Source organism: Geotrypetes seraphini, chromosome 19, assembly GCF_902459505.1.
Source record: "Geotrypetes seraphini chromosome 19, aGeoSer1.1, whole genome shotgun sequence".
NCBI classification, from domain to species: domain Eukaryota; kingdom Metazoa; phylum Chordata; class Amphibia; order Gymnophiona; family Dermophiidae; genus Geotrypetes; species Geotrypetes seraphini.
Genome location: NC_047102.1, coordinates 14,385,264 through 14,400,809, shown reverse-complemented (window position 1 = coordinate 14,400,809; position 15,546 = coordinate 14,385,264). Strand labels below are relative to the sequence as shown.

The 15,546-nt window shown below is 43.9% G+C and overlaps 2 protein-coding genes across 2 annotated transcripts in view; one reads left to right on the top strand and one right to left on the bottom strand.

Annotated features, from left to right (window-relative positions):
• Window positions 1-3,149: 3,149 nt before the first annotated feature.
• On the bottom strand, window positions 3,150-13,084 carry PTPMT1 (protein tyrosine phosphatase mitochondrial 1). The gene is made up of 4 exons (XM_033928130.1): window positions 12,821-13,084; window positions 8,030-8,110; window positions 5,503-5,694; window positions 3,150-5,220 (listed from the first exon to the last, which is right to left on the bottom strand). The coding sequence occupies exons 1-4, from the start codon at window positions 12,980-12,982 to the stop codon at window positions 5,095-5,097; spliced, it is 561 nt and encodes a 186-aa protein (XP_033784021.1). The 5' UTR covers window positions 12,983-13,084; the 3' UTR covers window positions 3,150-5,094.
• CELF1 (CUGBP Elav-like family member 1) overlaps window positions 9,408-15,546 on the top strand; it is a 120,857-nt gene continuing 114,718 nt past the window's right edge. Inside the window, exons 1-2 of the mRNA XM_033928123.1 lie at window positions 9,408-9,577; window positions 10,117-10,189. Coding sequence (XP_033784014.1) covers window positions 9,559-9,577; window positions 10,117-10,189 — 92 coding nt within the window. The 5' untranslated portion in view covers window positions 9,408-9,558. The remainder of the gene's footprint in view (window positions 9,578-10,116; window positions 10,190-15,546) is intronic.

Below are 15,546 nucleotides of genomic sequence, written 5' to 3'. Positions count from 1 at the left end.
TCCGGTCCTCGAGAGCCGTATTCCAGTTGGGTTTTCAGGATTTCCCCAATGAATATGCATTGAAAGCAGTGCATGCACATAGATCTCGTGCATATTCATTGGGGAAATCCTGAACACCCGACTGGATTGCGGCCCTCAAGGAGGGATTTTGAGATCCCTGACCTAGGTCCTCTGGTGCTATCCCATACTTACTTGGATTATGCCATAATTTTTAGTTACTTTGAAATCTGTGCTAGGTGTCCACAACCTTCTCAATGATAAAGTATCTCATTTTCCTTTTCAGCACCCCCCTACCCTTCTCTTTATCCTGATTTGTTCTTGAACTTCTCATTCTTTGGAAAATGTTACCTTCATTAGGGCTGCTTTTTACAAAGCCACAGTAGCGAGTACTGGTGCGTCAAATGCACCAAACCCCATTCAAGTTCTATGGGTTTTGGTGGATTTGTTGTGAGAGAATTGCTACTGAGGCTTTGTAAAAAGGGGCCCTTAGGGCCAGATTCTATAATTGGCAGCTAAAAAGATATTATCACATGTCAACCATGCTTAGGCGCCTTTTACAGAATCACACCTGTAATGTAGTCCTTCACCCCTAAACATGCCTGCTTTGATGTTAGGTGCCAGTAGGCACCATGCGATGAGTGCCTATCTTTTGTAGAATCATGCCTAAAAAGATAGGCGCTTATCACCTAATTCATTTTTATTTTTCTCAATTATGGTCTTGTTAAAGCTCATAATTGAAGCCAATTTACTAATTAAGATATATTTAGGCACCTAACTTTAAGGGCCTTTTATAGAATTTGCCTCTTAGTGTCCCAACAGATCAGTCCAGAACTTATTCATTTTGCCTATCTACCAGCAGGTGGATATGAGAGTACCAAACTAAGCTCCACTGAATAGGATAGTGTGCAGCTGCTTCAAATCACTATTTCTGTGTCTATCAAGTGGTAGTTGCTGCTCCAGATCTGCTTGAGCTGGTAAGTCCTAGCTTCAGTTGAGCTGAGGGAAAGACTTGGGTCTCAAGCCTATTAGGGGTATATCTGGTGGTGCCAGGTCCCTCCCCCCCTACTTCCCTCTTTGCAACTTCTCCTTCTTCCTTGGGAGAAATAAAAGAGACCTTAAGTAGCTGTTTCCAGAAGCTGTTATCTGCCTTGTGTGGAGGAGTCCTCTCAGAAAAGTCCTCAGGGCATTTCTAATTTTCGTGCTATGTTAAAGATAGTCCCTGAGTGTGCCTTAGAGCTTGTAAGCATTGTCAATATTTTCCTATAGCTTCTCTGCCCAGATGCCCTGCACTTGCTTTTGCTTTGTTTACTTTCAGCAAACATGATTTCTCTCTCTGAACATGGAGATCACCATTAGGGCAATGCTTCTTATGTCTTCTCTTGGACTTGAGAGGTGGCTGAAACTGTATCAGGCAGTCCCAGTTTGATTTTGGGGATGCTGAGGTTTTGGGGTTTTTTGTTGTTGGTTTTTTTTTTGGGGGGGAGACTGCAATTTCAAGAGCCAGCTCAGCTCGCCTTACAAAGTGTGGAAACTGCCTTCTTAGATTCCTTTGTATTTCTCACCGCTGCTGAGCGCTCACTGCCTGTACTTCAGCCCTCTTGCTCTTGGCAGATTTGGCTGTACTTCATTTTGCTGCTGCATCTGGGGAGTCTGTTAGAATTTAAGAAACAACTTTGCTTCTGAATTTGTTTTGCTGCTCCATAAGGTGTATTTGTTGAAAAGAACTCATTTTTTTCTGGAGCTTTCTGGTTTTGCTTCTCAGCTTCAAGAAGCCTTGTCTTCCAAATATAGGCAATCTTCCTCAAGGCTTAGATTTTGAATCTGTGCTTTCAGGTTCTCAGTCTGACTTGGCTTTATCTATAGTGCAGGGTCAGGGTGGGGGTAAACAGGGCAGCTGCCCTGGGCCGGGATGTCCTTCCCTGCTCCCATCACCTATTAAAATGCAATGAGGTTGCAAGCGTGGCAGTGATTCTCTTGAGCTGCTCCTTTGGTGTGGTCCATCCCCCTCCCCACAACTCAACTTCCTGTTTCTGCTTGGGTGGAATGTGGCAAAGGAACAGCGCCAAGTCCTGGCAATCTCTTTGCATTTTTACAGGTGAGGGGGTCTTTGGAACTAGGTTGGGAGAAGGGAAGGACAGCTGATTTAAAATGAAAGGAGGGATGCTAGATGGGAGGGCATTTGGTGGACCCAGGGACGTTGGGGAAGGAGAATGCACTGTTGTATTTCTCCTTTACTTTTGTCATCTTCTCTAGCTAGGTAGGCAAGACATTGAGGCCTCCGTGTAGAATCTATCATATGTTGTTACCTCTCCACAAAATACAAAAATGCTCTTAAAAGATCTCTCAAATTCCTTTTCTACAGTCCTGGGAGCTTGCACATGTGTCAAATAAAGACAGCTTTAGTACTACAGACAATGGTAGAAAAAGACCAACTCACCCCACTTATCTCTGTCCACATTGCTAAGGATATACCCCAGCTGCAGCCATTGAGCGTTACTGCTTGTAAGATATAACACCCTAACGAGGACAGTGGTTCTCATCTTAAACATAGAAGATGACGGCAGAAAAGGGCCACAGCCCATCAAGTCTGCCCACTCCAACAACCCTACCCCCTTGAATTTACCCCCCTAGAGATCCCACATGTGTATCCCATTTCCTTTTAAAATCCTTCACGCTGCTGGCCTGAATCACCTGAGGTGGAAGTTCATTCCAACAATCGACCACCCTTTCGGTGAAGAAGAACTTCCTGGTGTCGCCATGAAATTTCCCACCCCTGGGAAATTTCCCACCATCTTCCACATCAACATGCCAGTATCTTTGATTGAGGAGTACATAAGAGCTTCATGTATCCAGAGAGATGATGACAACTCTATTAGGCCTTTATTTTAACTACTGTAGGCTATATGCACTAAAATGGTTTTCCCTTTTTGTGTCTGTAAAAAGTGCTTAGTACCTTTGGTCCTATGTTGGTATATCCAATTGATAATAAATATTATAATCTAAAACTTAAAGCACATGCCTTTCTCTATAAGGCTGTTTTCTTCATCTGGTAACAAGAACAAATATGGTGGACAGATAAGCACCAAGAAGAGACAGCTCGTGAATCCCTTTAAACAAAAACATTTGTGTCAAGAATAACCTTTTTCTCAGGTGTTATATAGCCTTTATTAATCCTGAGTCAATACATCACATTACTGCAAAGTCACTTTTACAATTCCTGTATAGCTTCTGGTCTAGGATTTAGGATGATTGAACGCAGCCATTTTCAATGTGATGAACTGGCCACAATGAATCTGATTCAGTGTTTGGGGAGGTGATGCCCCCTCCCATTTACCCCCCAGAAAAGCATGGTGAGGCTGGGAAACCTGGGCCCTGGGGGGAGAATGCTGGGTTGCGTTCTTGCTAGCAGAGAGGAAGGGACTGGGGCATCTGTGCAGCGGTGGCTGGCAGGGAGGGGAGAAGCTGTCGCCGGAACTTTCTCGTCACACAGTTTGTTGAAGCTCAGCCTCCCCGTAATGGGATGTTTCATTGCAGTCGTCATGAAATTTCCCATGATGAATCTCCCATTCCATCTGTTTTAAGTCTTGCGAATTGCCGCAGGAACTCATGGCAGACATTTTTTTCAGTGAGACTGCGCGAGCAGGAGCATAAGAGGATCGCTCCTGCCCCGACTCACTCCGCTGGACCACCAATGATTAAGGTAGGCCCAGAGGGGAGGCCTACATTTCTTCTCTGAAGGAGGGAGAGGGTGCATGGTGATTCTATAGCAGGGAGAAAGTGAGGGGGGCGCACATTGATTCTACAGGAGGGAGGGAGGGAAGAGGGTGTATGGTGATTCTACAGCTAGCTGACAGCTGGGACAGGACCCGGCATCTCCAGGAGAGGAATCGCTTCCATCCTGGTTTGGCATACCACACCACTGGACCACCAAGATTTAAGGTGATCCCGGGGAGATATCAGTGCTAGATTTGGGAGGAGCAGGTGGGTGTATAGCTGGGCAATACTTGCATATAAACCCTTGGTTTATATTCAAGTTAATATTTTCCCCTGAAAAGGGGGGGAGGGGGAATGTTATCTGTTTATATTTGGATCAGTTTATATTTGAGTATATGCGGTAATTGTAAACATGCAGCATGTACCACATATGAACTGCAATATACTGCCCTTGCTCCACCCCAACATAAAATGCCCTTAATGTGTAAATTAGCATGTGCTAACCACTAAAACAGCACAAAATTGGTACCACATTTGAGCAGTAGCAGCTGATGTGCTCCGATTTTAAAAGGGTCGCTTAACCCTTTCAGGACCAAGGGACATATTTGTGCCATAACTTTAAAATCCTATAAATTTTGATTGGGATAGTCTACAGTTCTAAATTTGATATGTACGGATTCCATAGGATACTGCCTTTATGTAAACAAACTGGTTCCGACATTCATTCATTAGCGTCGTTGCTAGATTGACGAGAAGATTCACTTGCCACACTGTCCATAAGCCAGAAGTGTGATTTTTTTAAATAAAAATAATGATATTTCACAAAAAAAAATCAATTTTTTGGCATCTGCAAGCCCTTTTTACCATAAAAATGTCGTCAAAACCACAAAAATTGGCCTACGATCCTTATGGTCCTGAAAGGGTTAAATAGAAAAAGTTTTGGAGTTTTACATTTCTGCCCCTTCACCTTATCTCTGTCCTTGTTCTTTTAAAGATAATGCAGTGCTAGGGTACCGAAAGGAAGGCTTTCATCAATTCAGCCAGCCCTATGAACTTTGGAGATACTGCACTGGACACTCAGAAACCTGTTTTCTTTTCAATAAATTAACTGATGACAACCATAGTACTCAAATGTTCCCAGAGAAAACTTGACCTTACCGAGGATTTATTTACACTGGCAGGCATATTGCTGTTTGCAAACAAAGGAGTTTGGTTCATCACCCACAGTCCTTTAGGTCCTATTAATCTAGGAATTGAAAGCAGCAGCAACAGCAGCAGCTTCAGATAGACATTGATGCCTGTGAGATTTACTTTAGTGAGCGCAGTAGGTATTGAAGGCTTCTTTGCTGGATCCTGAATCTTCTCGTGTCCTAATTCAGCCTATCCACCGCATAGATTCAGTCTGTAAAACTGCTCCAGGGCTTCCAGCTGACCTTGTCGTACCAAAATATGAGGGCGGATGCTGGCAATGTGTCTGACGGCCTGCTGGGGACTCCACTTGTTGACCTGAAAATGAATATTTTTGTTTGGTAAGAAGCAGTGCTGCCCACAACCAGAAGGAAAGAGGGGAAAGAAGGGGCCCATGTGCAGGTCCAAAAAGCTCAGAACAGGGTGGGCAGTAAAATGGCGGCATGAGAAAAGTGGTGAGTTAATAGACAGATCCATTGTTGATGTGCACAACAGCCGAGAGAAATAACAGCACAATCAGCTACTAAAACTGCACAGCCAGGAAGGAACAATGCATTTGGAAGCTCCACCAGGAAAATAAACAGAGAGATGAACTCTTACCATTATCAAATATGCTGCAGCCATGGTGGGACTACGAGAACGTCCAGCCTTGCAATGAATGTAAACACTGTTCCCAATTTGCCGGTGTTTTAATGCAAACGCCACTCCTCTCTCTAAATTCTCAAGTGTGGGAATTCCTGTCAGGTCTACAGTGCTGAGACGCAACTGCTCAACACCCATCGCTTGCCACTCCTGCAACGTGAGACAGAAGGGGAAGAAACTGAAATCACCTTGTACCCTCAATGCAAAACAGAACAGAGAACACCGAGGGCTTCCCTCAAGGCGAGGAAACCAAAGTCTCTAACCCCCAGATTTGGCTAATGAGCTGTTAAAAACCATCAATAATTGGATACCAACAACCGAAGTTTGACATTAATTGGCACCAATTGGAACATAAGACTAGCCATACTGGGTCAAACCAATGGTCCATCTAGTCCAGGGGTAGGCAATTCCGGTCCTCGAGAGCCAGAGCCAGGTCAGGATTTCAGGATCTCCACAATGAATATGTATGAGATGGATTTGCATGCACTGCCTCCATGAGAAGCAAATCTATCTCATGCTTATTTAGTGTGGCGATCCTGAAAACCTGACCTGGCTCCAGCTCTCGAGGACCGGAATTGCCTACCCCTAATCTAGTCCAATATTCTGTTTGCACAGTGGCCAATCCAGGTCACAAGTACCTGGCAGAAACCCAAAGAGTTGCAACATTCCAGAGCCAAGATTGTGATGTCATAATGCCTCATTCCACCAATGCCTAAGAGCCAGCCTCAACAGTGATGTCACAATGGCTTGTCTGTCCCATACTTGGCTCACATAACAATAGCCATACTGGGTCAGACCAATGGTCTATCCATCCCAGTATTCTGTTTGCACAGTGGCCAATCTATCAGAAATCCAAATAGTAGCAACATTCCATGCTATTGATCCCAGGGCAAGCAATGGCTTCCCTCATGTGTCTCAATATCAGACTATGGGCTTTTTCTCCAGAAACTTGTCCAAACCTTTTTTAAACCCAGATAAAGTTGTTACCACATCCTCTGGCATTTGTGCACTAATCCAGTGGTTCTTAAACCTGTCCTGGGGGACCCCCCAGCCAGTTGGGTTTTCAACATATGAATGTGCAAGAGGCAGATTTGCATATAATAAAGGTGACAAGCATGCAAATCTGCTTCATGCATATTCATTAGGGATATCTTGAAAACCCAACTAGCTGGGGGTCCCCCAGGACAGATTTAAAAAACACTGCCCTAATCCATTGTTTCTCAACTCAGTCCTGGAGTACCCCCTTGCCAGTCAGGTTTTCAGAATAACCACAATATGCATGAAAGAAATTTGCATATAATGAAGGCAGTGTATGCAAATCAAGTTTATGCACATTCATTGTGGATTTCCTGAAAACCTGACTGGCAAGGGGGTACTCCAGGACTGAGTTGAGAAACAGTGCCCTAATCTATAACACTGGCATCTAAATTCCATAATGCACAACTCAAAAGGGAATGTGGCCATGGGAGGGGCAAGAACGGGTCAGGGCATTACAGAAAGTTGTGTACAGTGTTACAGATTAATAAATCTCTGTGCCCAGCTTAAGTGCTGGGGTTTATACCAGGTTTTGGCAGGCTTAATTCTGACACCCAGAACTGGGTTCGGGAATCAACTCTAAGCAGTATTTTATAAAAGGCACACGCCCTTTATAGAACAGCATTTCGCACCAGTCATTTCCAATGCCAATTTCTGAGCTCCATTATAGAATTTCCCCTTAAATTCCTCCCCACCTCTGCCCTACCGGACTGGGAGAAAGTGATGAAATAAGAGTTCATCAAGTGGCTCGCCTGTTCTCCATGAGACAAAAAGGGTCAAGGCACCAGAAGTCCCCCCACTCCTGCAGCGTGAAACAAAAACTTGGAGAGGGAATAGACAGATCTTCAAATCTTGCCATAAAAGACTAACCCTTCCCCCCCTGTTTTTACAAAGCCGTGTTAGGCTTTTTTATTGCTGGCCACAGCGGTATTAGCTCCGATGCTCACAGAATTCCGATGAGCGTTAGAGACAATACTGCTGCGGCTGGTGATAAAAAAAAAAAAAAAGCCTAACACAGCTTCGTTAAAGGAGAGTAAGTGAGGGAAGAGAGAAACTATGAAAGGGACAAACAGAAAAAAGGGAGATTTATGTAGCAATGCAATGATATAGGATTTTCCCTCTACAATCTTGTTTTTCAAGAAAAGCTGTTACGTCTCAGTTTGACTTCACAGGCTGCTTAGAGAAAGCATCAGACAACCAGACTGGAGACTGAGTGATGAATCTTCTCCTGAGTAATAAACTTGTTATTGAGACTAAAAAGCAAAACAATACTTACAACCCTGGAACGCAGAGGAATGTCGTATCACTCAGAAATAAAAGAAATCTTAAATTCTTAAACTTCAGCATTCAGATTTTATCATTTTTCAATAATTGCCTTATTTTACCAAGATAGTTTTGTGTAGCCATTTTTGAAGTGAACTCGGACATCTTGGAGCCTTGGCTCTCTCACCTCAGCAGTGTTACACCACAGCCAGGTCTCATACTCCTCGTTCATGGTGATCACCCCTCGCACGTTCTCCTCTTCTATTAACTGTAAGAGACAAAGCTTAGAGGTGAATTTATCTTGAAGGCAACCGAACAGTAGAGAGGAACTAGGTCAGGTGTCTCTTGTTCCTCAAAGGCAATGCAAGTACTATGGCTAGCATTGGCAGTAAATTTGAGAAAGATCTGAACGGTCTATGTCCCATATATGGTGATTCGGTGTAGGATCAATAACTCCACTAGGATGTTACTGGTGGCCAGACTTTATGGTAGTTATCCTGCAAACAACGGGATGGTTGGAAAGGCTGGAGTGAGCTTGGACGGCAACTTCAGCATTTGGAACCCAGGACAATACCAGACTTTACAGTCTATGGCCCAGAAATATCAAAGAGACAAGTTAATCTAATCATGTATTTTTTAATGGGTATAACTTATGGGCAGACTGGATGGACCGTTCAGGTCTTCATCTGCCGTCATTTACTATGTTAAATTGTTTAGCTAAGAGGGAGGAAGTGTTATTGGTAGGTTAGATCTTTTAGCTGCCTTTGATTTAGTATAACATTTTAGAAAACAGATAAAAACTCAATTATTCAATAGATTGGGTTTTTAATGTATTTTATTATTTAACATTTTTTTTGTTCCATTTTAAAATTGCTTGTATCTTTTTTTATATTGTATTTCTCCCTATATTGTATGCATATAACTTGTTGAATCTCAACTGATTTGCATTGTTTGTACTATGCTTAATTGTTGTGAACCGCCTAGAACTTTCGGGTATGGCGGTATATAAAAATAAATTATTATTATTACTTATGTTGAGATGTTCTCAGGTAGGGCTAGGGAGAATGGTTTTAAAATGGATCTCTTCATTTCTACAGAATAGACAGTTTAGAGTGGAGATTTGTATTCAGCTGGCACAACATAACAAATTATTACTTGAGTAGAAACAGCAAATTGTGATGAGGCCTGTCATGTAAGGCAGTGGCCACAGGAGGGAGCTCAATGACCAGAGATAGCTAGCTGATACAGGGGTGGTATATGTCCAGAGGCCACTGTGGGAAGCTTTATGGTGCTGTTTCTAGGAAGGCCAGGCTTATGTTCAGTGAGAACTACAGTTCCCAGGAGGCATAGGGGCCAAGAGTTGGTTCTTTGGGACCCTGGGGAAGTAGGGTGAAAACCTGGACTGGATTCTTCTGGAGATGCTAGGGGAAAGGAGATAGAGCCTCCCAGTAGTTTCCAGAAGGGGGAGGGTGGTTCAGTTAGAAGCACCCTGAGTCAGCCAGGGGTGGGATCCTGGGTGGACCTTTTCCAGAACCATCCAAACCCTTGGATAAAAGCAGGTGGACTTAACAAGCAGGGACAGGATGTGCATGAAACTGCCTGAGTCTGATGTTGAAAGGAAGCCATGGGCGACAGAAGGTTCTACAAGCCTTGAATGAGGCAGGATAATGAGACTAGACAGTTATTTAAGAGAACTGCTCACAGAGGGAAAGTTCAATGAGGATAAAAAGTAAAGGTACTGAGAAAAGATTCCAGCTACTTGTTTGCATTATAAGTAGAGTAGTGCTGGAAAGGGTAGTAGCCCAGCATGTTTTGTTAGATAGATTGCATGGTTAATGCAGAAATGCTGGGAAGACTGAGTCCAGCAGAGATTTAGTTTTTCCTTTAATTATAAGCTGGGGGTAGAGGATGATGTTGAAAAGCAGGGTTATAAAAAATAGTGATGTCATCCAGGGTGAGGAGGCATATACCAGTAATTTTAAAAAGGACAAAAACCCAGTCTGCTTTTAGTGATGATAATGCTTGAACCTGAGAAGACAGTCAAGAGGGTTCATTTGCATATGGTAATTGGCCTAAGTGGACAATTCTTACAAAGCCTTGTTCTCCAAGATGGAAGGGAGAACCCAAGTGAATGACTGACCTGGTGAAGCCTCATCTTAAGAGAAAATGAATTAATAGGATATAGTTTACTACAATATAGTCACCGTGAATGAAATAGAACCAGAAGAGAGAGACAGAGACCTTCATCTTGACTTTTTTTTTTTTTTTTTTTAGAGGAAAGAGCTCTCGCACTGCCTGACTGGCCAGTGACAACATATCACCCCATTAAGACTGATGCTGGATCCAGGTGAGGTTCTGTGGTTGTTTCTTTTCACCTTTTTTGAATGAGCCCAGACCTTACAACAAAATGTAATCCTATACTACTATAAGTAACAAAACTTTTACTTAAGTTTAGTAACTAGTTACATTTACTTAATTAGTATACAACACTGCCTGTTTGGAAAGACTTGCTGAACCTTTACCACCCTTCTTTGAAACATAGAAACGGCAGATAAAGGCCAAATGGCCCATCTAGTCTGCCCATCCGCAGTAACCATTATCTCTTTCTCTCTGAGAGATCCCACGTGCCTATCCCATGCCCTCTTGCATTCAGACACAGTCTCCACCATCTCTTCTGAGAGACTGTTCCACCCATCTACCACCCTTTCTATAAAAAAGTATTTCCTCAGATTACTCCGGACAGGGCAGGATTAAAGCATAGGCAAACTAGGCATGGGCCTAGGGCCCAAATATTTAGGAGGGGCCCCCTCAAATATGTAAGTCAAGGCAGAATTTTGCCCTGGTACGCTAGCTGCTGCCACAGAGAAGCTAATCAGGAGGGAGCAGAGCCATTGTTCACCACAGAGGTCTGTCTATTCTTCCTCACTTCCTGTGTACTGCCTTCTAATCAGCAGGAGGAACCAGCGAGCAAGGCCTCTTATCTGCTGTTTCCTCCTCTGCCAGTTTTCCTCTGCAGTCAAAATCATGCAAGGCTCCATTTGTGGGAGCTTTAAAATATATTTAAATTACCATGAGGGGCCCCAACATACCTGTTTGCCTAGGGCCCAACAAAGAGTTAATCCTGTCCTGACTCCGGAGCCTATCACCTCTTAACTTAATCCTATGCCCTCTCATTGCATTGTTTCCTTTCAAATGAAAGATTCGACTCGTGCACTTCTTCCTATCACTAATATATCTAAAAAAAATGTCTTGTCTCCCCGTTTTACCGTGTCAGCTATTTTTTCTTCCATTTGCATCTTTGCTTTCCTGACTAACAACCAGCTTCTCTTAACTTTTCTAGATGTTTCTGCCTGTCTTCCTCATTGTGATCTTTTGTAGTTTATGAAAGCTAACCTCTTATTCCTTACCTTCTCAGTTACTACTTTTGAGAACCAAAGCAGCCTTCTTTTCCTCTTACTTTTACTTGCCTCACAAAAAGATTTGTCGCCCTTAACAATCGCTCCTTTCAGTTTTGCCCAACACATTTCCACTCCTTCCAGACGTTCCCATCCAGACAATAATTCCTTGATGTAAACCCCCATCCGAACAGTTACTTTTTTTTTTATTTAAGTCTAGAACCTTTGCTTTTGAATGAACCCTCTCAATACTCATCTTAATATTAAACCGTACCATGCAATGTAATGCTCTTGTTATATTTTAATTGTATGTATTATCTATTGTTTATGTGGCTTTGTTCCCCGCTTAGATTTGTGGATAGATGGGTTATAAGTATTTTAAAATAAATAAACTGTTAGCAGTAAATCTGAGAGGGTAAGATTAGCTTCAGAAACCCTGGTTTAGGAGTAAGGGTCAATCTCTGTGCAAAATCAATTAATTTAGAGACCTTGGTCCTGCCCCTAAGGAAAAGATGCTAAAGAAATCCTTTTTCAGATTTAGGAAGCAATGCCACATATTATATAAGGGGTAGCTTCACATAGATTTAATGGGGTAGGGTGCTAAGAAATACAGTATTAACTTTCCAAATACAGACAAGGATTAAAGCACTAGGATGCGGGGTAGTGAAGAGGAAGCAATTTGGTTTGGCAGCCCCCTCCTCCCAATCCCATTGCATCCTGCATCTCCTAACACAATGTCCAGTCTTTCCCTACCCACTTGCAGGTCTGGTACTGCTATCCCCCATCCCCACCTCTATAAAATTTACAGTGGTCACCAACAGCATGACACACCGCCGCGTGCTGCCTCCTCTGATGCAATTTCCAGGACGCGGCAGAAGGAGGATTAGGGAGCTGGTCAAAAGCAGCCTGTTATGTTTCCACTGGTGACTGGATGGTTGTCAACTTTACAGGACTATAGGGAGGTGAGGGAGTAGGGCCATATCCGGAAGGAAGTGGGAAGAGAGAAGGTCAAAGGCTGGACAGGGAGGGGGGTGGGTGGGTAGGTAAGAAAAGGCTGAACCCGTAGACCAGGCGAGATCAGAGGCTGGGTATTTTTCGCCCTTAATCATCAACGAAGGCCTCTCCGGATCTAGGAATGATATGTAGATGACAGACCACCTTAAAGCGTTAAATATTATTTTATTTATTTTAAAAATTTACAGTATATACCATTTTTAAATGGTTTATTTAAAAAAAATTATATACCGTTTAAACCTACACGGTTTACATAATTTTACATACACAATTCTATAAAATAAGTAAAATCAGACAAACATGAACAAATTATCCTCAGAAAATCAGCTCTAAGACATGAAAGCAAAAAGGTGGGTAAATTTTTTTTTCAATAAAACATACATAGGGTGAACCCCCCCCAAAAAAAAAAAAACAACACAAAATACAACAAAACAAACTAAAACACACCAAAAGTAGAGAAGAAGCTACGGGAATTCGCGGCTGTGACAGGAGGGCCGCGAAAAGAATGGCGACCGCGGTGGCTCGCGCACTCCGCGCATGCGCGCTTTTATTTATTTATTTATTTTTACCTGTTGACTCATGCACCGGAAGGGCAACGCGCCCACTAGTATTGTGCCGTCGATCCGGTGAAACCACTTCCGACTGGACAGCTTCTCCAGCAGCACGGTGTACAAGAGACTGGGGTAAAAAGCGAGGCGAGCTGCGGCGGCCGCGGCCACGTACAAAATCATTCTCCTGCCCGAACTCAACCTGGAAGTGGACCGCAGAGACCGAGCGCCATCTTCGCTGAAGACGCTGCCCCCGTTGCCCCCGTCGTCGATTTCGCGCACTAGACCGGAAGTGATCCCTCCCCCCATCTATAGCAAAGAGGAGGAAACAACAAAAATGGCTGACGGTGAAGAGGCCGATGGCGTAGGCTAGCGCTGTTTAGTGCTTGCAATTGGGACGGCGAAGACGTCAACAAGCATATGGTGTTTTTTTTGTTTTTTTTTTTTACTTTCATTGGCACCGTCGCGGTAGAACATCCCGAGGTTAGGTCTCTTTAAGGGCCAGGGTTAGCGAGGAGATAGATCGGCATCTGCCAAATGGAGCAATGCCGGGACAGAAAGGACGGAGACCCGCACCTGTTGCGACAGATCCTGCACGTAGTGAGGCAGAGAGGCGATTTACGTGGCCGCTGAAGCCGAGAGAAACGGCGGAGGGTATATTTCGGAACCCGGGCAACAGCTGTATTAAATGAGACCTCTTTTATCCCAACTTTCACCCCGATTGCAGCCACCCTTCTACGACCAGCCTAAAGTATCTGATCTCTTAAGCTCCTTTCCTTATTCTCGCCTTAAAGCTCAACCATCAACCACTACCTTACCCACCCCCCAGGTATCAAGCATATCTCCTTCTTTACTCTTTTCATCCTGGCATGATTTGGGATGCAGCACTGGCATGACAGAACACCATCTCTAAACAAAACTCAACATCCCATCCTTTCCAAACTTCTGTTTTGGAGGGAGGGCACCAACTTAAGCCATGCAGGTAACCAAAGGCACCATGCTAAGTTGTTTAGACTTTAGAGCTGATGGCTGCCCCACCAGTGCCAAACTTGGTGGACACGTGGTCAACCTGATGGTAGGGCTAGCTCTGCACCACTATTGCCCTTACACAGCCTTACCCCCTTACATTGTAGAAGTTTTTGTCTTATTCTACAATCTAAAGTTGTTTAGGAAATTTCAACTTAAAATTGTGCCTTGACCCAAATTGGAGTCTCTCTTACGATTTGGGATCTTTAAGCTGTTTTCTCATTTTCCTCTAAAGTTGGGTAATGATTCCACACTAATTTAGTTTTCCATTACAAAACACAGATGCTCACAGGAACTTGAGTGGATTTAAAATTTTTAAGATCTGTGGGTCTATGTAGAAAGCTCTATGCTAAAGCTCAATACATGGTTCCTTAACATTCATAAGAATTTGCCTCCGCCGGGTCAGACCAGATGGTCCATCTCGCCCGGCAGTCCGCTCCCGCGGTGACCCATCAAGTCCATGACCTGTAAGTGATCCCTTATATCCTTCAATCCTTTTTATCCTTCCTTATCTATATCCTTCTAACTGTACCCTTCTTCATCCTATATCTTCCCTATCTATATCCTTTAATAACTTCTTATTTCAAGAATTTATCAAATTTCTCTTTGAAACCCTGTAAAGTACTCTGTCCTATCACACCCTCCGGAAGTGCATTCCGGTTCATAGACAGTGGAGCGCAAGATGTCAGCGTGCTGACAACCAGTGCCGACAATTCGGCGCAAGACAGAAGCGCGCGGGGGAAAAAGTAAATTTTAAAGAGCTCTGACGGGGAGTTTGGGGGTGGCAACCCCCCCCCACTTTATTGGTTAGTGTTTGCGCTGCTGTTGGAGGGGGGTTGGAAACCTCCATTATAGCGAAAATGGAACTTTTTCTGATTTTTTGGGGGGGAAAGTTCCGTTTTCTCTAATGGGGGGGGGTTTCACCCCCCCCCCCCCGCAACGGCAGCGTGAACACTAACCAGTAAAGTGTGTGGGGGGGTTTGCCACACCAAACCCCCAGTCGGAGCTCTTTAAAAATTATTTTTTCCCCTGTGTGCTTCTGTCTTCTGCTGAATTGTCGGTGCTCTGGCTTCTAGCGCGATTATCCCGTCACCGCGCATTCCAGGTATCCACCACCCTCTTAGTGAAGAAGTACTTCCTGGCATTGGTTCTAAAACTGTCCCCTTTTAGTTTCTCCGAGTGCCCCCTTGTTCTTGTAGTTCCCCATAGGCTGAAGAATCTGTCCCTCTCCACATTCTCAATGCCCTTCATGATCTTGTATGTCTCTATCATGTCTCCTCTGAGTCTCCGCTTTTCCAGGGAGAAAAGCCCCAGTTTCTCTAGCCTGTCTGCGTATGAAAGGTTTTCCATACCCTTTATTATACATGTAGCTCTTCTCTGGACCCTCTCAAGTATCGCCATATCCTTCTTCAGGCACGGCGACCAGTACTGAACACAGTATCCAGATGCGGTCGCACCATCGCTAGATACAGCGGCAGGATAACTTCCTTCGTTCTGGTTGTAATACCCTTCTTGATGATACCCAACATTCTGTTTGCTTTCCTTGAGGCCGCTGTGCATTGTGCCGATGGCTTCATTGTGGTGTCCACCAGCACTCCCAAGTCCTTTTCAAGGTTACTTTCCCCCAGTACCAACCCCCCATTTTGTAGCAGAACCTCGGATTCTTTTTCCCTACATGCATGACCTTGCATTTCTCCACATTGAAACTCATCTGCCATTTA